Genomic DNA, 19,332 nt, shown 5'->3' on the forward strand with positions numbered 1-19,332 from the left:
TCCAAATGCTACCAATTAATATATCCACACCTGGAGTCATCGGATTGGCTGTTTGGGGGACAGCCGTCATGTTCTAATGAAAGGAGCGTTGCAGTAGATCCCACACCGGCTTCCACTCCAAACTATATAGTAGAAAAACGTCTCCTTTTCTCCTTCCGGTTCACCTCGGGTCTGAGCCAGCACCATCTTCTCCGATAATTGTATCCCCTGACTCTCCGGTGGAACGGTGACCGCTGTAATCCTCTTCTGCCATCGAAGGGTACTCTCCTCTGACTCTGACAACAAGTACGAGAATTCCTCTCTGGAGGCAAAGCTTTTTGTTATTTTCCTCCCTGTCTCCTACTTTCTTCTTCTCTTCAATCGGGATATTTTTCAGAAAGTGATATATTGGAAGAAAATAATAAAATGTTTTAATAAATAGTGGGGTGAGAATAGATGAGATGGATGTGGTCACCTTCGGTGTTATAGTGGGCATCGTAGTCCTCCTCTTTATCCTCGTCCTATGTATCACCCTCGAGGGCACTTGCAAGCGCTCCTCCTCATCTTAAACCTTACACTATGCCCCCTTCGTCTCTCATCTTCCTCCTCCTATTCGCCGCCGCTCCTCTTGTCGCGTGCCACGTGGAGACCTCGCCGTCGTGCCCATTCTCCGCCGCCACCGGATCTGACCATGACCATGAGCACGACCACGACCACGACCACGACCACTGCGGCCACGGCCACCACCATGATGGCCACCATGACGAAATCCGGCAACGAAAGCTTCCAGAGGAGTTGGCAGAGGAGGAGGATCTAGCACTCGACGGATTCGATCACCATCATCATCACGACCACCATCATGACCATGATGATTTTGATCGTGAGACATCTCCATTGGGTGAGTAAGTTTTAGAAAGTTGCGATCTTTCCAATCGATAGTGACGGTAGGTTCTAAAAGTTGATTCGTTTGGATTTGGGGATGGAAGGTATTTGGGTGCGGGCGATGGGGTGTTCGCTTCTCGTAAGCATGGCGTCTCTCATCTGCCTCATTATCCTTCCGGTGATCTTTTGTGAGTAAATCTGATCTAATCGGTTTTGTTCTTGTTGCTATACTGTATCCGTTGTTGAAATTTCTTGTTGTTGCAGTTCAGGGTAAGCCATCCAAGGTCGTGGTCGATTCTTTGGCTTTGTTTGGGGTAAGGATATTATTTCAAATCACTATGCTTTTTGGTGTTTTGAATAAATTGATGTTGAATACGGCCTATCAAATGCTTGATGTCTTTTTATTTCTTTCACTTACAGAAAGATAGTTCCAAATTTGAGTTTACAGATTAAAGTTGTACAATTGATTAATTGATCGTACACTCATGTTCTTACTGATGAGGAGCATTGGTAATTATATCAGTTTGTTCATCACCTTTATGTGTCGTTACACTTTATGAAGAAGAGCTCTCAGTCGATGCATAAAAAAAAAACTCCTAGTTTGATAGTCTGATATAACACAATAGTCATTTGGCCATTAGAACACCTTTCTAGAGAAACCCTCTTTGTGTTGTTTCTTCAGAATTTTAAGAAGTATCTCCTCTTCATTATTGGATCCATTTTGTATGAGGACAGAAAGAACTTTTTGTACATTCAACCTCTTGTGAAACTATCATATAATTATGTCCCTCCTCTGTGTTCATCCTATATAGGAGTGTCTTGATGGACTGTATCCTAATGTTTTTCTTAAAGGCTCTTCATTTCTTGGTCAAACGATCCCTAAAACGGAATTATTCTCTTAAATGGCAATTTTGCTTGCAGGCAGGAGCAATGCTTGGGGATGCTTTTCTTCATCAGTTGCCTCATGCTTTTGGTATGATTTGATATGTATGTTGTATGTCCAATGCTGTTGCTGATTTGTTTTTGCATTGCCTTCATATATTCTGGGAATTCTAGTTACGCACTTTATCTGCGTGCTAGGACTTCTGGCATACAATTTAAATTGCTCTTGCTTCTACAAGTGCGTCAGTAATTGATGGGAACAGGATGGCAAATTTGCCCTTATGTATTAGATATTTAAATTCATTGCACATAAAAGCACTGTGACTAATCTATGGTTAAGGCAGATTGTCCATTCCCTTGTGCTCCTTGTTAGCTATTCTGATGTTATAACTCATTTTGCACACTACATAAAGAAATCTTACCCAGTGAATGCTCCTATCTCTCGGCAAAGATTGTGATGTCTCATTCTTGGGAAGAGTTAATATACTATTAATGTACTATGTTATCTAATTTGCTTTCTGTCACTTTTTAGGTGGTGAGAATGCACATTCACATGACCATCACAATCACCATCATGATCATGGACATTCACATGCCCATTCTCTAAAAGATCTTTCTATTGGATTGTCTATTCTGTGTGAGTATCTAGAATCAACATGCTTTGTTTCATCTTGTTACTTTATAATGATGCCATCTGTTTTCTTGTGGCCTAACAATTAGTGTTTCATCTTGTTCTGCAGTTGGTATTGTACTATTTCTTATTGTTGAGAAAGTTGTAAGATATGTCGAAGATAATTCTGGAAAAGGAATTCATGAATTGGGTCATGGGCACCACCATCACTATAAGTCCCATAACAAGGAAAATGATAATGACGACATCAATGATAAATCAAATCCAAATCATAGTGATGTCAAAAGAAACTCTTCAGATGTAGCTGAAGAAGTCATAAGTGATGGAAAGCGTACTGAGCCCAATGTCCTTCATAAGGTACACCGGAGTTTTGGACATTGTTCCTCATGTTTTTTCTATAGCCTTAAAATATTAGTAGTTCAAATATACACGTTTCATTGGTTAATTTTCTTGCTATCAGGGATCAATGATTATGTCATTGTATTATTCTAACATATTCCTACTTGGGCATTAATGATGTTAAATAATCGAGCCTAATTTTTTTATTTGAGGCTCGGCTCAACTCAAGTCAAGCTTGGCCCGAGCCAAGCTCGAGAGTGAATCGAGCATTTTTTCAACCAAACTAGTCTAAGCCAAGTCCAAGCTTGAAAGTAGGCTATTCTCAAGTCGAGCTGAACCTAGCCTATCGAGCTATGCTTGAGCAAGCCTTAATATATATACACGCATATATATTAATAAATAATTTTTTGAGCCCACAAATTTGTTTAGGTTTGGCTCAGCTCAAGTCAAGCCAAGCCAAGCCTAAGCTTCGGTCGAGCTAAGCTAAGCTGCTTGTTTAATTTGACAGCCCTAATTACAATGCAACTGTGGCTTACTTTTTATTTTAGATCATTCCACCCTTTAGTTCAATGTTTTGCGCTTATGAATTCCTCTAGTATTGATTCTCATAATAGAGATTTAGAAATTATGTTACTTTAGCATGACATCTATGTTCAAATTTTGTTGTATAGATCAAGTTTCTTGGTCATCTCCAATTCCCCATCATGCTAAGGCTTCATTATCTAGAGTAGTTACCACATTTCTTTTTGCAAGCACCACTCTGCACCGATTAGTTTTAAAAGTGACATATCTGTAAGAATGTGGATGTGTATATCTTCTGTGCTGATTGTGTTGGTGAGTTTTCTAAAATGTTAGTTCATTATAGATGTATAATACAATTTATGCAACATCCTAAATTATTCTGCTACCAAGGATGAGATTTAGAAAATGCTTAAAGTATGTGCCAGAGTCATGTTATATTCACTCGTATGAGGAAATCTTGGTTTGCCTGTCTGAGATGTTCTGTATCCACCTTTTTTTTTGGCAAGAACACTTTATGATTTGCAGTCTACTCCATGATGAATCGATATGGATACATATGCTAAATTTGTGTTTCTCGCCTTTTACACAGAGAAGAGCTTCTACTGGTGCTGCCATTACTGATGGAGAGCCTGTAAATAATGGAAATGTTCCTGCCACAAATATGTCATCCTTGGATGAGACAGCTCCTCCCACTCCCCCCTCAAACTTGGTGTTTGGCTACTTGAATCTTTTCTCGGACGGTGTTGTGAGTGGACAACCATAAATGTTGGAATATCAGTTCATGATGTTGACTTATTTCGTCTTTAGTTTCATTAAGATTTAGACATCAAATGTTTGAATAATGCAGCACAATTTTACTGATGGAATGGCTTTGGGGAGTGCATTTTTGCTGCACGGTTCAGTTGGAGGGTGGTCTAGAACATTATTTCTGCTTGCTCATGAACTTCCTCAAGAGGTACGCTCTTCCCCGTTTGCAAAATCCTTCAGCGACTGTGGAAACTATTTGTTGTAGCTTGCAAATTGATTTGACTATAATTTCATTGTAGACATCTGGGCACATTCATCACCCTCATATATATATAGAGAGAGAAAGAGAATCAAACTCAGAAGTACTCATGTTTCTAACCAAATTTTTTTCCAAGGCATCGCTTTTATGTGGTTGAGGTTTGATAAAGCCTTAAATTTACACAAAAATTCAACCATTGAATGTGCAATTCATGGGGCCAGGAAAGGAGATGGAAGTAATAAAGGAGAAAGTTAGAGAAATTCAACATTCGGGTATGTCCAATCATGAGACCAGAGAAGAGGGAGGGAAGAACTAAAGGAGAAAGAATTGTGGAAGGTGGAGATTGATAACATGTATTACTGATAGTTTTTCCTAACAATTGTTGATCTCACTTCATGAAATCAATGATATGGTTATAGAAAGTACAATTCCTATTATGAATATGTTGGTTTGTTTAGTGGGACTTAGGATTGACCTAGTATCCTAAACCAGTTAGAAGTTGGTAATATTCCTATTATGAATATGTTGGTCGTTACTTGTCAGGAACCCAAAATTTTGGGTGAAAGTGGGAGCAGGTTCATGCTCAGTGGCTGTTAAATGCTTACCTTTTCTACTTGTTGATAGCATTAATTGCATATGCACAGAGAAACAGTTAGCAACTATGTTGTAATGATCAACAAGGTCTGTTCTGCTGTCTGATATTTGCTTACTTTTCACTATATTAAGGTTGGCGATTTCGGGATCTTGGTGCGGTCAGGATTCACTGTCTCTAAAGCTCTCTTTTACAATTTTCTCTCTGCATTAGTGGCATTGGTTGGAACAGCATTAGTAAGAATTTTCTATTCCAATTCTTTTTCTTGCATATAATTATTAAAAACTGGAGTGCTGATGTTTTCGTGACTCTTCTTCAGGCTTTGGTACTAGGCAAAGATCCAGGGCACTCTTCTATAATTGAAGTAAATTTTCCGAAACCTCTCTGCATTTAGTAATCTACTGGTACAGATGATATATTAACACTGGGTATTATGCTGTTTCTTCAGGGATTTACTGCTGGTGGTTTCATATATATAGCAGTTGCAGGAGTCCTCCCGCAAATGAATGATGGGAAGATTACTTTCAGAAGCACTTTAACTCAGTTGACATCTTTGATACTGGGAATGCTTGTCGCCCTCTGTATCTCCCTTGTGGAATAATTTTTTTTTTCTTCACTAGCGTTCGCTTGTATGCTTCATATCAGATGTATTAGCATGAGTATAAATTATTGCTGACTAGAATGGCATATACAGTGTGTGGAAGTTTTGATACCTCGAGCCCAAATACCAAATGTAGTTTGCTTCCTTGACTGAGTCTGAAAAGTTGCAGCACGAGCTGGGAAATGCTCGATATTTTCTTGCACACGCCGTGATTATGTTGCAAACTTCATTTTAGACTAGCTTCTACGTGGAGGAGTTTAAGCAGATCAGTTTCCTGCCTGGTAAGAGAGCTTGTATCATTCTATTGAATATGTGGATCGCCTTCTTAATGATTGGTAGACTATATGGGGAACGTATGAATAATTTCAGTTCTTTGGGTGTTTTATGGGATCAAAAAGTTCCTATGAAATGGTGGGAAACTTGTCAAAATCCAGGCACAAAGAGTCTTATATTAGCAGGATCGAATACGAATAACTCTTGTTTGAAATCTTCAGGAGATCAGCTCTTTTATATTCTCGGTAAATCAAAACAGCACCTTTGGTGAGACTGTTATCATTAGTGAAGATGAAGACATTTTTCTATATTAGCTATACATTCCATACAATAATGACTTAATTTACTGTCCACTGGTAAGAAAAAGGAGAAACAGTTCTGAATCTAACACTTCCATGTTTGTGAAACCTCATTTTCATTCTTTAAGCAATTTAAACAATAGTTTTTTTTAATTAAAATATTTTTGCCAATGGCATCAATATTCAATATATAAGTACGAGCACATATTTCTTTGCCAAGTAAAGGGCCCTGGAGCTCAGATTGAGCTCGTCTAAATCTTCTGAGTCTTTGGAAATGTAACAGAAGCAGCTCACGCACTGATTCGCATAATTTTTCCATGAATAGCTCCACTCATCTGAGAAAGGGTAAAAAGATGGCAGACCCAATCAAAGCTCGTTTTCCAAAATTTCATCGACCACCTGTTTAAATCCAAAACATTAATAAGCAGTCATGTCTTGAATAGTCTCAACATTTCTATAGGCAAATAAAGTATATCGAAACTAATTGAACATCACATAGCTAGCTAGCCCTTATTTTATTCACCTTATTAAATTTCTTTCTTCTTGGGTAAAAGAAAAGTCTTATTCCCCATAGAAGGTGAAGATGCAAAACTATTTCCGGACATTGACAATAGACACCAAAAATAACACATTAAATTCGGTACAAATTGAAAGACATCAGTATCCATAAAAAGCATCGGCATATCCATACTAGGCTACTAGCATATAAATTGAGATAATGTGAACAGGGCAAGGACGACGATGCCATTTCAATTTGCCAGTGAAATTATCAGATAATTTTTAATTGGTCTACGAATGGATATATTATAAACATAATTAACCGTAATATACCATTAAGAACATGCAACTTAAACAGTAAAATACAATACCAATTATTCATGCAGATTTCCTAAGCAGCCAAGCCAATATATAGCAGAGAGCTGAGTCAATAGAGGACAATGCAACAATGAGCAAGGCTACAAGGACGAGGGTGAGGCAAGCCGTCTTCAACTGCAACAAGTACCGAAATTTACTTATCAGGAAGGAATTGAGAAGTTTTGCAGGTTACTAATTTAATAAAATTTTCAACTATACATAAATGTAAGTATGTAGAATAAAGAGATGGATCCGTCAAGTTACTATAACTCTACAAGAAGCAAATTCAAGGATAAAAGAAGAGATCTCATGGAACATTCAAACAATAGCTGAGAATCGAAAACTTAAAAGAAAACGAGAAAAGATAATACCAAAACAGACTGCTGAACAAACAAATTTGCAGAGGCCTGCTATCACTAGCAAACAAAGTAACTCACTAATAAGTGCCAATTTCATCTATATGAATATCTATCGATCTAACTTGAAGTATGTAGACTGAGAAAGTACATAGACTGAGAAAATTGCTGGAGTGAATCAGTACACATTCTTGATAGGTTAAATTTTAACATGTCATCATACTAGTTAATCTTTAGTACTCAACCTCAATCATTGCAGATAAGCATCAATTACTGGAGTAGTTTTTACTTTTTAGATGGATACTGTCCAGCACAAAATTTCCACAACAAACACATTTCAGTAAATTGGGTTCTTGTTCCGTGGATTTATACAGAATGAAATTGACCAAAGATTTCAACACAAACAAAGGTTTGCAACTTGTCATCTTAATCTTGCTAGACTTTTTGTCTAGATCTCAAAAAGAACCAGGCTGAATTGAGTACTGAACGTGTCCTTCTCAGCCAATTGACATGCAGGTTCCAACTTCCAATGCTTGGCTTGACCTTGAGCTGAACTTGACCTCTACACTCAGTTCATAAGCCAACACTTCTGAACAGGTCTTGGCCTACTCAAATGTTTGGGGCCAAGCTCCACTGATTTATCAGCTGATCTAAAAAAGGAGCTCGAAGCTCACCTTGTATCATGACCAAGTCAAGCCCAAGCTTCATGAACAGCCAGATCATTTGCAAAATTGCAGCCCAGCTTGCAGTTATGATTTAACCAAATAAGAAGAGATAAAACGCAGAGCTTCATCCTAAGACTGATCGGGGGCCCTTTTTCTTGTCTTATTAGTAGCAAATCTCAGTCAATGTAGGCAAGCACGCAAATGAGATGGATTATAAGAATGGGAAGAAAATGAGATCAGCAGCATGCAATATCTGACAGTAGTTTGAAAAGTTAAAACATTCTTTTCACGTCAAGAAACTTGAGTTTAGAAACAGGTATGATTCAAAACCAAAAAAAAATGCTGCTTTACGGTATATGAGTCACCTAGATTATACACAAGGGTATATGCCTAAGCTTACCGACTATGCAGCACATGTTATAGAAAATGTTAATGGTGAGGGTAAAGGTGTAAAGCTTCTAAACTAGTAGTGCATTATGGTATGTTCATCTTCATATTTCCTGTCCATGCGTTGGTTCTGAGGTCATTGTGGCATGAGACATAATCCAAAATTGGTCGTAAATGGCTATAGGCCCAAGTCATCTGAATCATTTAAAATGAGGTCCATCAACTTGATAATCTTATGCCAGTAAGAATACAAGTATATCAGGGGGGAGAGAGAGAGAGAGAGAGAGAGAGAGAGAGAGAGAGAGAGTTGTAAATAAGCATTAAATGCAATGAGTGTTTCTCGCTCATCTACTAGAATGTACATACCGTGGTTTGAAAGGTTGGCCACTCTATGTACTTCAATTGACTAGGCTGCTCAGCCAAAAAGACCGCCAACATTCTTAGACCCCTGCATATAACAAAAAGAGAAGGAGATAGAGGGAAAGAGATAATTCACTAAATTACAGAAAGCCGATAGTATATAATGTGTGAAAACTGAAAAAGAATTATTGCTTACCAAACAACATCCTTAACCATACTCAACCAAAATGGTTCATGTTCAAATCCATCCACAGATAATTTTTGACGACCACCCTTCCCAGCAGTTGCACAATTTATGAGCCTAGTAGATCGAAAGGATTGGCAAAGTAGTGTTCTGGAAACCTACAAATGAAACAGATGAAATACACAAAAAGGAAACCGATACTAAAAGTTTTTCAATTTTCAGTTATGTTAAAATGAAATTTTTAGCAAGGACCTTCACAAACTGGAATTTGACCGTACTAGAATGCTGAATGTGGATAGATGGTTGATATTTGCTAAATAGAAATGATCCTGAAACAGAAACAAATTGCATCATATAGAAACATACATATATATAGTAGAATTGAAGAGAATAAATCAAGAAAGGGATCAAAACCTGAACGATGAGCCATGAGATCAGCAGCAGTCATCTTCCTTGACACTGTAGAAAAGGAAACATCAAAATGTTCCTATAGGATTTTAAATTGGTTTCTCTAGCACATAACCTACTTATATAGCAGTATGCTCTTACTCAAAAGGAGTATATATCAATTAAAAGAAAACAAAGGGTTAATAAGCCAACTACGTTTGACATAATTGCTAAGAAAGGAAAATTAACACATCTTTTAAGGCAGGATAAGTTTGTTACTTTGAATATCAATTATTTATATAACTTCGGGACTTAGCCAGTCTAAGCTACAATAAATAAATTTCTGTTGCTGAGATAAGAGGTAGGATTAAAAAGAAAGATAGAAAACATCTGTGGTACCAAATGCACCCTAAAGATTACTAGGTGAGTCTAACCAAATGCTCAAAATCTTTGGAGCTGCTTGCTTCCTTTAGTCCAGCATAATATGCATATTAGTACCTCTATGTTGAATCTATACAAATTTGCTTAAAGATATGAAGATGTCGCCTATAAGGTACTCACAATTGTTAGCAAAACAATTTGAAAAACTCTTTGTAACCTTGGATTACAATCTAAGATTGAACTTATTGAAAAAAAGAATCCAAAAAACATAGGAAGAATCAAAAGCATCCTTTGTCCTCAACTCTTTCAGAAATTAAAACAAACATCTCATATGCACATATGTAGATTCCCAAATCTCTAACGATTAAGGAATCAAACCCGTTAATAGACGTGAAACGAGTCGTAGCAGATCAAATTAACGGTTAGTCCTTGCAACCATCGCTTTCCAGTAGAGCTAAATTTGCACATAGAGCTCAAAAAAAGAACCAAATCGACTCCCGATGCTGTCAATAACAAAGAAGTAGATAAAACACGGTTCCTTATTTTGGGTTTTCACAAGGATTTCCAAGTAGGACACTTGGAAGTAAACAGGAATGCATCAACGCAAGAAAGAAGAGAGGAAGAGGAAGAGAAAGAGAGAGTAAGAGACCTACGATAACTTCACCTCAGTTGTCGTTCGCTACTACGCCATGTAGCGAGAGAGATTAAAGAGAACCACGACGAGGCACCCAAATCGGATGGGTTCAGATGGAGGTAGGTTTGGATCCGAACCGCGAGGACTTGTCGAATGATCCCGGACCTGTCGAGATTTCTAGCCAGGTAATGGTAGTCTCTGGCTCATTAGCTCATTAACCCATTTCTTCGTGTAAATAAAATTGAGGAAAGACGCGACCATATCTTATATATTTATTGTGACTTTTGTAACAAAATTTTGGATAGTAAAAATAGTATTTACTTAGATTAAAAAGATACCCAGAAGAAACACGTGTACAGAGTAAATGGTACTTTATATCGGTATTAGGAAGCTATACTAAAATGGATTAAAGAATAATATCCAAATTAATATTTAGATTAATTTATCATAAAAATAGTGATGTAGAAAAAAAAAACCTTTTTATACAGTAATCTAATTTTCACATATATTTACTAATTATCTATATATATTACAAATTATATCATGAGTTCTTATATATTCATAAATTAATGTAAATATATATATATATAACACTGTGCGTTCACTATTTGTATTGGGATAAAAATATAGTTGCGGATATAATTTTACTAGTATATCCGACCCGTTTTCATTGCTAGGCCATGTCTGCAGGAAAGAATAGTATAATGTACATCTATAATTATATATATCTAATACTTCTAAAAAGGAAAGATAAAATATAGTTAAGGGAATTAAAAATATTATATTCGGCATCAAAGTATAACGGTGCGTTATATATGTATCGAGGAATTCCACTCTTCACCTTTGTTCAGTCCTCTATCTCTTGCATCGTACGCGGCAAAGAACCCTAGAGACAGCTCTTCCCAAAGTTTTATGTTTTTTGAGGGGTAGCTCTCCCCAAAGTAAGTATTTCGTTTTCTCACCTCCCCTCCTTTTCTATTACCTTCTCTCCCTTATCTCATTGATGGTGAAGGATGGACCATGGAGTCCATGAGTTACCATTTCCTCTTTTGATGTTTCGTTTTGCTTTTTCCCCCCTCTCATATTCCTAATCCCTCACAAAGTTTTCGTCATTAAAGATCTGAACTTGCATAGTTAGGACCTACAGTTTCTCCTAAAAATGTAGGATTTTGGAGGTAGAAATTGAAACTATCTCAGTCTTTGTGGCATTTTGAGAGAATCTGGATTTAGGGTTTTGTGACAAAATGTCTTCTTCTTTTCTTCACTTAGTATCTCCTTTTTATAGCCCTTGTTTTGGTTCTATCTCGAAAAGGTTTTATCTTTTTGTGTATTTTGTGTGATGGGTTCTCTTCATCTGGCCATGAGCAGGTAATGTGGTTGACGGGTTGATAGATTTGGTAAAAGTTAGCTCTTTCGGGGTTCCCTTTGCCCGAACTCTTGGTAAATTCAGCATTACTTCTGCCTTTATGGATAATGACGGGGGACTTGGCATGCGGAATTGGGCCTACTATGAGCAGCCTGTGAAGAGTAATTTAGGCCTGCAGCTTATGTCTTCAGTGATGGAACGCGACACAAAGCCATTCCTCTCTAGTGGAGGGTATCTCCACCGCGATTGTGGTGTCTCAGAACCGTCTATTCCAGTGGAGTTTGCTAGGAATGGTTGGATGAACCATAGGGAAAGCAAAATGGTCCATATGATGCCTATGAACCCCAATTATGGGGCCCTTGCCAATGCCCATGGTGCCCATGCCTTCCCGATGATGCAGATGCCTGAGCCACCCAAGGATGACAAGGTCCTGGTGGTCGATGAGCCACGAACCATAAAGGCACCTTTGAAGAAGAGGTCTCAGACTCACCCTGAGAAGGCCCCAAAGCCTAAGAAGCCAAAGAAGGTCCCTGCACTGAGAGAGGGAAGTAATAGTCGTTCAGTCTCACAAGGGAAGAATGGGGGCAAGAGAACGGATATGGTGATTAATGGGATTGATTTGGACATATCAGGTATTCCCACTCCAGTATGTTCATGCACAGGAACTCCCCAGCAGTGCTACCGTTGGGGTGTTGGAGGGTGGCAGTCCGCTTGCTGTACTACAAACATTTCTATGCACCCTCTCCCAATGAGCACAAAGAGGCGAGGGGCACGTATTGCTGGGCGAAAGATGAGCCAAGGTGCATTTAAGAAGGTGTTAGAAAAGCTTGCAGGTGAAGGATATAATCTTAGTAATCCGATTGACTTGAGGACTTACTGGGCCAAGCATGGGACTAACAAGTTTGTGACCATAAGGTAAAGTTGTAGAATGTTCGTAAGTTTAGACTTGGGCTCTGCATCTGGTCTAGTTTTCCTGTGTATATAAATCTATGGCCTTGTGCACAGGCTAGTGGGATAATTTATAGGTCAATGTTTATTTGCAATTTACATGCTTTTTTTTTAATAGTCTTTCATTTAGCAGTATGCAATGTTCCTTGACTTCTTTCTTCTTTGCAAAATGTAGTCCTAAGGATATATACTATCTAATCCAGATCAGGCTTCGATTAAGTGTTATTAAGTCTTTCTTTAACTCTTTATTGTATTCACTATTTTTTTCTTTACAAAGATTGGATTTTCATCATAGAGCTATTGTCTCTCGTTAATGTGGTAACATCAGGTTCCAACCAAAAAGAATGAACTACCTGTTTCGTCCTTAGCAGTAACATATGTTACTGTAGGAATCATCTTTTATGTAAATCTCTTCAATTTGACTAATTTTCTAATGTCTCATATCAGTAATTGATACATTAGCTCCTTCTTCTATATATAATTGTGCAAATATATACCTGTCTAGTGTACTGAAGTGGATGGGACTTTGAATATCATAAGCTGAACAGAATTAGTCCCATGTGCCGTGAGTATCACTTTAGAGCACATAAAAGAGCACTATTTGCGAATCAAGATTCAAGATGTATGCTGAACTACTATCTAAGGACAGATATCTCAACAGAGTGATACTAATGGAAGTGGAAATTGCCAGTGTGATGAATGAACGAATGCATCTTTTCTAATAATAAGTTAATAACCTCAGTATAGGTGAAAAATTACAAGAAGACTGCCAAGAATTTGGCGTCAAGGTTTGCATGTGAAAACTCATACCAGGTGTCCTATCATCAGGAGGTTCATACTGGTCACAGATAATCAGGAGGTTCATACTGGTCGCAGATAAAATCTTTTTGGATACTTTACAACCATAATTCATGTAAAAAACACTTGGTGGTAACTCAATAAAACTTATGTATGACCAAAAAAAGATAAGTTGATGCTAAATGTGTCAACATCTATGATCAGGAATAAATGTTGGATGTTCATATTTACAAAAGATGAACTGAACTTCAGAATATGCTAGAATTGATAAATTAGCATAGAAGATAATTAAAACCCATATTTGTTTGCGTGTGCATATTTTACATGCATCTTATGCACATAGATGGTCATGCATATATTTGTAGTATCATAGGTAGTTATATGAGCAGTAGTCCAAGTTGGCTGATGTTTATACTTCTCCTCTACACTATATAGGCACCAAAAGTATACCCTAAATATTGCAGCCAACTCGAGTATATTTAACCAAGTGTCTACCTCCGCCAATTTTGGTTTTAGGAGAACATACACATTAGGTAAAAGATTTCATCATTTATGATTCCTTTTCCTACTATTATGGGCTCTCGAAAGAACCGTTAGTGTTTTAATAAATTGGTCTGTACTATTTACCTCTTATTCAGAAAAGAGAAGATTACATTATATGAGACTTAAGAATTTTTATGACTCTGAGAAAGAAGTATCTCCTGGGTCCCTTTAGTATGTCGATATCGATGTTTGTTTATGGTTTGGGTATTTCTTTATTGATCCTGTAAAAGACTATGGCCTTTGATTACTTAAACTGCATACATGTGCATCTACAATTCTACATGAGTAATTCTTTCTTATTATATTTGAAGTTGCACCAGTCTGACTAATTGTAAACCTATTGGATTTTCATTTCACACGAAATGCATATTCTCTGTAAAAGGAGCTGTAATTTTGTAGTGCATATGTGAAGTTTGATCTTGCAATCAGTTCATGTTTATTGGCGCAACAATTGACAAGCAAATATAAATGTTTCTGTGATCTTGTTAATGTTGGGCAGATAACCAACAATTTGTTGGTTGCATGGCTTGAAGGCTTTACATCTGCTTTGATTTTGAAGGCTAGAACATATATTCTGCTCTTTGGAAGTTGGACTATCTTTGTTTCAATGAGCTTTATCATGCTGGCAAGTACTATCGTCTTTGTAATGTGTAATGGACAGTACTGAGATAATTAGTAACTGCATACAGATGTAGCAGCACACTTTTTGTACCAGGAGGAAATGCAGATCTATTAAGATGGGAAAATTGGAATTTAAGTGTTACAAGGAGACTAGGCATATCTTGTAGAAACAAGGAGAAGGGGTTTTTATATGCTATGTTGCTTCTAAGATATCCTGTTAGCGTTGTCATGTGGTGGAAGACAGTTAGCAAATGTATTTTTCCATGTTAGAGTAAATGTTACATAAGTAGTTCTATTGATGCATAAAGGAAGATAAATTAATTATTGATAGGGCCTGTTTGTCTGGTCACTGCTTGGTTTCTGGGTAGCCCTTCTGTGTTGTGATTAAGATGTCTATAAGAAATTTACAGCTCTCTTCAAATTCTATTTAGTGCTGAGTTGTTTAACTTGAAAGTTAATTTCAAATTACTCACTCTCTGGTACTGCTAATTGATCATATGACTTGCCCTGTTACAATGTGAATTTCATTGATTGTCAACAGCTTGATTATTTCCTCAGAGGTATGTAAGGATTATCTAATTTGTGCAGGTATTCTTTTGATGTAGTCTTCCACAGTTGATTCTGTAAAATTTAACAAAATATTCTAGGAATCATCTGTGTTAACTTATTGCTTGTAACTTGTGTTATTCCAAGGCTGCCTATTTTTTCACTGACATAAGAAGTATGCTGATTGATTTATTATGAACGCTCTCCCTTTTGAATACTGTTTTGATTCATTTGTATATTTTATTTACATAGAAGGTTTCAGATTATTTCCTTAAGATAATCATGTTAATTGATCAAAAATTTCTGTAATCACTGGTGCGAAGACAATTTCTTAAAGTTTGGTAGTTTGTGGTGTTAGATAAACTCTTATCTTGGCATGATCTCATTGGAAATTTATCCCATGATTGAAAGATGAAACCTCCTAATACAGAGAACTTGAAAACTTTTTTGCTTAACAAAATGTGCTTAGATGCATATTCATCTATCTTAAGTTTGCATTGCGTGTCATCTTCATGGAGTGCGTGCTCATCTCCTCTCAGACCCTCCATTCACATAACTGTGTTAAATGGTACAGTATGAAGGTTTCGATTGAACAAGATAGATGAGACAGACCATGTTTTGCAGTGTCTGAGATGCTCATTCTTGTTTTTGCCTAGATGTTTTTATTTTCTTTTTCTTTCTGAAAGTGTATATATTTGAGCCCCCATTGTCAAGCTTCAGTCATTCCTGAGACCTTTTTATTTCCTTTCCTATAAACCTTTTAATTTAATTCTGCTGGGAAACATAGCAAAAGGTTGGCAAAAAGATGCCAAGCTGTGCTGTTGAACCGCGTTGTGTATAAGCGTCAACTATACTAGCTGGCGATTACTTGTATAGCTCATTTGCTTGCATGCATCTAGAATTGCATTCTTTTCCTATTATTTTATGTTATGAATAGGTCTCTTTTCCTTTGGTACAAAAGAAAAATAATGCATAACCTCAAAAATGAGCATAAAACCATGTTAGGCGAGCCTAATGTGTCCCTGGGGCCTGGACAGATCACTCGGAACAGAGTCAACCCAGTGAACTAATTAGCGCCTGATCGGTCTCACGAAATATATGAGAACAAGTACATTTAAATTGTTACATAGAATCAAAATATCAGCAATGATGTGTTAGAGTCCTTCATGGTGGTTTGGAGTGCCTTATAAAAAAGATTCATGACAATTCGAGAATCAGACTCGACGAGGATGTTGGAGAACTTGTGCTCATTCGCCTTAACAATCACCACCTTTAAACGCAGCAGCTTTGATTTGAAGAGGGCGCCAGAACTATCTTGGAAGGAGAACTCTTTTGGTTCAGGCTCACTTTTACTAGATCTTGTTCAGATATTATTCAGAAGCTACTAAGAAATAGGCTTACAATTTGCTCTTTAGGTTGAAAAAGGTGCACCTCCTCCCCCTCTATCATAACTTCTGTTAAGATACTGTTCCATGTGCAATTCAAAGACAGCATCTGACACTGGGCAAACCCTAGTTTACTAACATTGGGGATCTAAGACAGTAGTGTATTATAGACAAGTGTGCTTCATTCAATATATATTTACAAACCTACTCTCATGTGCCTCAGCACACAAGCCGTATACTTGAGTTATAATAATAGATGGAAAGAATCAAATTCGAGGGCGTAACAATGAAACGAAATGAAAAACTGCTTTGGCAAATTTGCCAGCATGCATGTTCTGTCAATTCCGCGATCCATAACATGGTCTTGGGGGCACGAAGATCTAAGACCACCCACTAAGCAGTAATTGGAAGACCTAGGAAGAAAACTAAACGTACGGCCCTGCAACATGGGCAAAATAGAAGGTGGCGACGATCAATTGGCGATAGGAAGCAAAAGGCGGTTAATGGAGGCTTGTAGGTAAGTGACGGGCAAGGAGACATCAGATCTAATCACCTGCACGCGTCGGCTGCAACCTAATAGTGCAAGGGAGAACAATGAGAGGGGATGAGGGAACCAAGACGCTACAGCAGCCCAACTCAATACATGACAAACCAAGCCAAGAAAACCCCCAAAACACCACCACGCTCGTGGCTCCAGCCCTGGCCCAAGCTTGAGTCTCGGACAAACCAAAGACTCGGCTCCAACCAAACGCTAGGACAAGCGGCACGGAGGAAGCCACGACAGGGAAAGGGGGCTCACTCCACCGGTCGGAGAAAGCTCAGTGGAGGCAAGCAACCATCTCCCAATCGAGGAAGAGGGAGGGAGTGTCCTGGTTGGGGGAGAGGAAGCCCTTAGAACCCTTGTCTGCGGAGGAAATGGACTTGAAGCTCAAAAGTCGAATATTTCTCCACATCAATTCGTTTACAAGACAAACTCAATCTTAAATCTATTTATGAATTAATTACATCAAATTTTATCTCATAAATAGTTCCAGTTCTGAATAGCAAAGAGATTAAACAAAAAAACCTAATGGCAGATTATATAGTAATATATCATACACAGGGACCATTAATCAAGTCAAATAAGCTCAATCAGGTTACCGTTATTCCCGAGGGCCACACCCTTGGTGGGGCTCATCATCGAGGCCCACGAAACCGACGGCCAGGATTCCCCAACAGAATAAAGAAAAGGGTTCCCGGAATATCCCTGAGAGACGTCCTTCCCATAACGCCCCCGTCTTTCCCTTGTTTCGTCCTCGAAAACCACCCACTCCTTCGTCACCACCGCCGTCTTCGAGCTTCCGACTACGTCCTCTTTCTCCTCCTCTTCTTTCTCTACTGCTTCTCCAACCTTTACTCCCCTCTCCTCTTCCACTACCTCCTCCTCTTCGCTCCCCATGACGAGCGTCTCGAGATCTCTGATGTCTTCTTCGGGAATCCTCTCCACGGTGGGGAACTCCGTAGCGTTGAGGACTCCAAGACCTCGGCAGAGCTCGAAGTAGGATGAAAGATGTGAGTTTTGCTCTGCCGCCTTCCTCAAAACCCTCATTCCGACCAGCCCTCGTCGCCGTTTCGTCGCTTCATCCTCCTCTACGTTTTTGGGCGTCGAAGAATTCGGCGAACCGAGAATGCCCAAGAGGAATCGAGCGATCCCGTTGCAAATTTCGCTGTAAACATCGAAGATTTCGATCACGACGCAGTCCATGGCCTCGAGGATGAGACCCACCTCCATCCCATCAGCATAGGGTCGGATTTGCATCAATAAATCAAGGAGGAGTTGAAGCCTCTGGATTCGTTCGAGGTCGTCTCTGTCGTCGTTGTCGGGGGAGGAAAGGAGGGAGCGGTGGTCGAGGAAGTGGAAGTAAGCACGCACGAAGGAGGAGAAGCCGAAGGACTTCGCCGGAGACGACGACCGGTCTCGGAAATCAGAGAGATCAAACGGGAGGCGACCGAGTTGGAAGCCAGAGCGGAGAAGAAGTCCATGGGCGAGCATCAGGGCCTTGAGAGCGACGACCCAACAACGAGTGCGGCTCGCCCGGCGCGCCAAAGCCCACATGAGAGGTTGGACGAATGAAGACGAGGTGCGCGCCCACGCGAAGACGCGAGCCGCGTTCTTGTAGTCGACCGATCGATCATCGTGGCTCGTTGCGTGGATCACCGCCGCCTCCATCTCCGGGTTGCGGTGGCGCGAAGCGGTGAGGAGGTAAAGGCTGCGTTTGTCCTTAGCGGCGGCGGCGGCCCGCCGCCACCACTGGCGCGGAGACGGCATTAGGGGAGAAGACCACTCGTCGTTTAGGGAACTGGGCTACGGCTAATTTGGATGGAATCGGGTTTTGGCATTAGAAAGGTGGGATTTTTGGGAGGTAGATTTTTTTCTTTCTTCTAGCTACCATTGTGGAAGGTGAGGGGGAGGGGAGGGCATTTGGGGTAACGTGGGGTGCATGAAGTGGAGGAAGAGGAAGAGAATGGAGGGAAATGGGATGGAGGGGGGTTCGGTTTGGTTGGTGGGAAATGGTGGGGAAGAGGACGGCCAGGTCAAATGGTCAAAGTGGTTTGTTTCATTGGCTGGCGTCAATTTTTTGCGTCTTTCAGTTGGATGTCAGTTTTTTACAGAGGATGCCCATATTTTTGCTGGTTTTGTTGTAACGCTTCAGTGTTTTCATCTTATTCCTTTTATTTCTTTTTTTAAAAAACTTTAAAACAAATATCACTTGTAGGATATTCTATTCATATATACTAATTCAACAAATATCGTGCCGACCGACTCAGTCCGAGTATTATTTTAATTGCGTCATTTCCTTTTTATTTTTTCGGAAAGGGTTTCACAAGGAATATCAATAATCGTTCTTTATCCAAACCACTGCTTGTAGA

General features: G+C 39.0%; 4 protein-coding genes across 12 annotated transcripts; 2 read left to right on the top strand and 2 right to left on the bottom strand.

Annotated features, from left to right (window-relative positions):
• The first annotated feature begins 102 nt into the window (after positions 1–102).
• Positions 103–5,578, top strand: LOC140780531 (IAA-alanine resistance protein 1). The gene is made up of 11 exons (XM_073126154.1): positions 103–877; positions 966–1,049; positions 1,126–1,175; positions 1,783–1,834; positions 2,276–2,380; positions 2,484–2,731; positions 3,825–3,980; positions 4,083–4,190; positions 4,968–5,069; positions 5,153–5,197; positions 5,282–5,578. Exons 1-11 carry the CDS (start codon positions 559–561, stop codon positions 5,432–5,434), a joined length of 1,422 nt encoding a protein of 473 aa, XP_072982255.1. The 5' UTR covers positions 103–558; the 3' UTR covers positions 5,435–5,578.
• A 527-nt stretch (positions 5,579–6,105) lies between these two features.
• On the bottom strand, positions 6,106–10,376 carry LOC140802778 (uncharacterized). 6 transcript variants are annotated; one of them, XM_073158404.1, is made up of 8 exons: positions 10,231–10,320; positions 9,960–10,084; positions 9,228–9,272; positions 9,066–9,142; positions 8,826–8,971; positions 8,636–8,717; positions 6,876–6,996; positions 6,106–6,405 (listed from the first exon to the last, which is right to left on the bottom strand). In XM_073158404.1, the coding sequence occupies exons 3-7, from the start codon at positions 9,259–9,261 to the stop codon at positions 6,883–6,885; spliced, it is 453 nt and encodes a 150-aa protein (XP_073014505.1). In that variant the 5' UTR covers positions 9,262–9,272; positions 9,960–10,084; positions 10,231–10,320; the 3' UTR covers positions 6,106–6,405; positions 6,876–6,882. The 6 variants fall into 6 exon arrangements, with proteins under 6 accessions (XP_073014505.1, XP_073014514.1, XP_072981783.1 ...); XM_073158413.1 differs by having other exon boundaries at positions 10,235–10,254; XM_073125682.1 differs by lacking the exon at positions 9,960–10,084 and having other exon boundaries at positions 10,235–10,376.
• Positions 10,377–11,004: 628 nt separating this feature from the next.
• On the top strand, positions 11,005–14,815 carry LOC140780737 (protein Barley B recombinant-like). 4 transcript variants are annotated; one of them, XM_073126469.1, is made up of 3 exons: positions 11,005–11,156; positions 11,584–12,496; positions 14,560–14,815. In XM_073126469.1, exons 2-3 carry the CDS (start codon positions 11,682–11,684, stop codon positions 14,759–14,761), a joined length of 1,017 nt encoding a protein of 338 aa, XP_072982570.1. In that variant the 5' UTR covers positions 11,005–11,156; positions 11,584–11,681; the 3' UTR covers positions 14,762–14,815. The 4 variants fall into 4 exon arrangements, with proteins under 4 accessions (XP_072982570.1, XP_072982573.1, XP_072982572.1 ...); XM_073126472.1 differs by having other exon boundaries at positions 11,006–11,156; positions 14,370–14,815; XM_073126470.1 differs by lacking the exon at positions 11,005–11,156 and adding an exon at positions 11,194–11,390.
• Positions 14,816–17,382: 2,567 nt separating this feature from the next.
• LOC140782440 (putative clathrin assembly protein At1g25240) lies at positions 17,383–19,161 on the bottom strand. The gene has a single exon (XM_073129000.1). The coding sequence runs from the start codon at positions 18,728–18,730 to the stop codon at positions 17,540–17,542; it is 1,191 nt and encodes a 396-aa protein (XP_072985101.1). The 5' UTR covers positions 18,731–19,161; the 3' UTR covers positions 17,383–17,539.
• Positions 19,162–19,332: the final 171 nt, after the last annotated feature.

This window comes from Typha latifolia, chromosome 1, assembly GCF_019914945.1.
Source record: "Typha latifolia isolate L0001 chromosome 1, TyphaL0001v2, whole genome shotgun sequence".
NCBI classification, from domain to species: domain Eukaryota; kingdom Viridiplantae; phylum Streptophyta; class Magnoliopsida; order Poales; family Typhaceae; genus Typha; species Typha latifolia.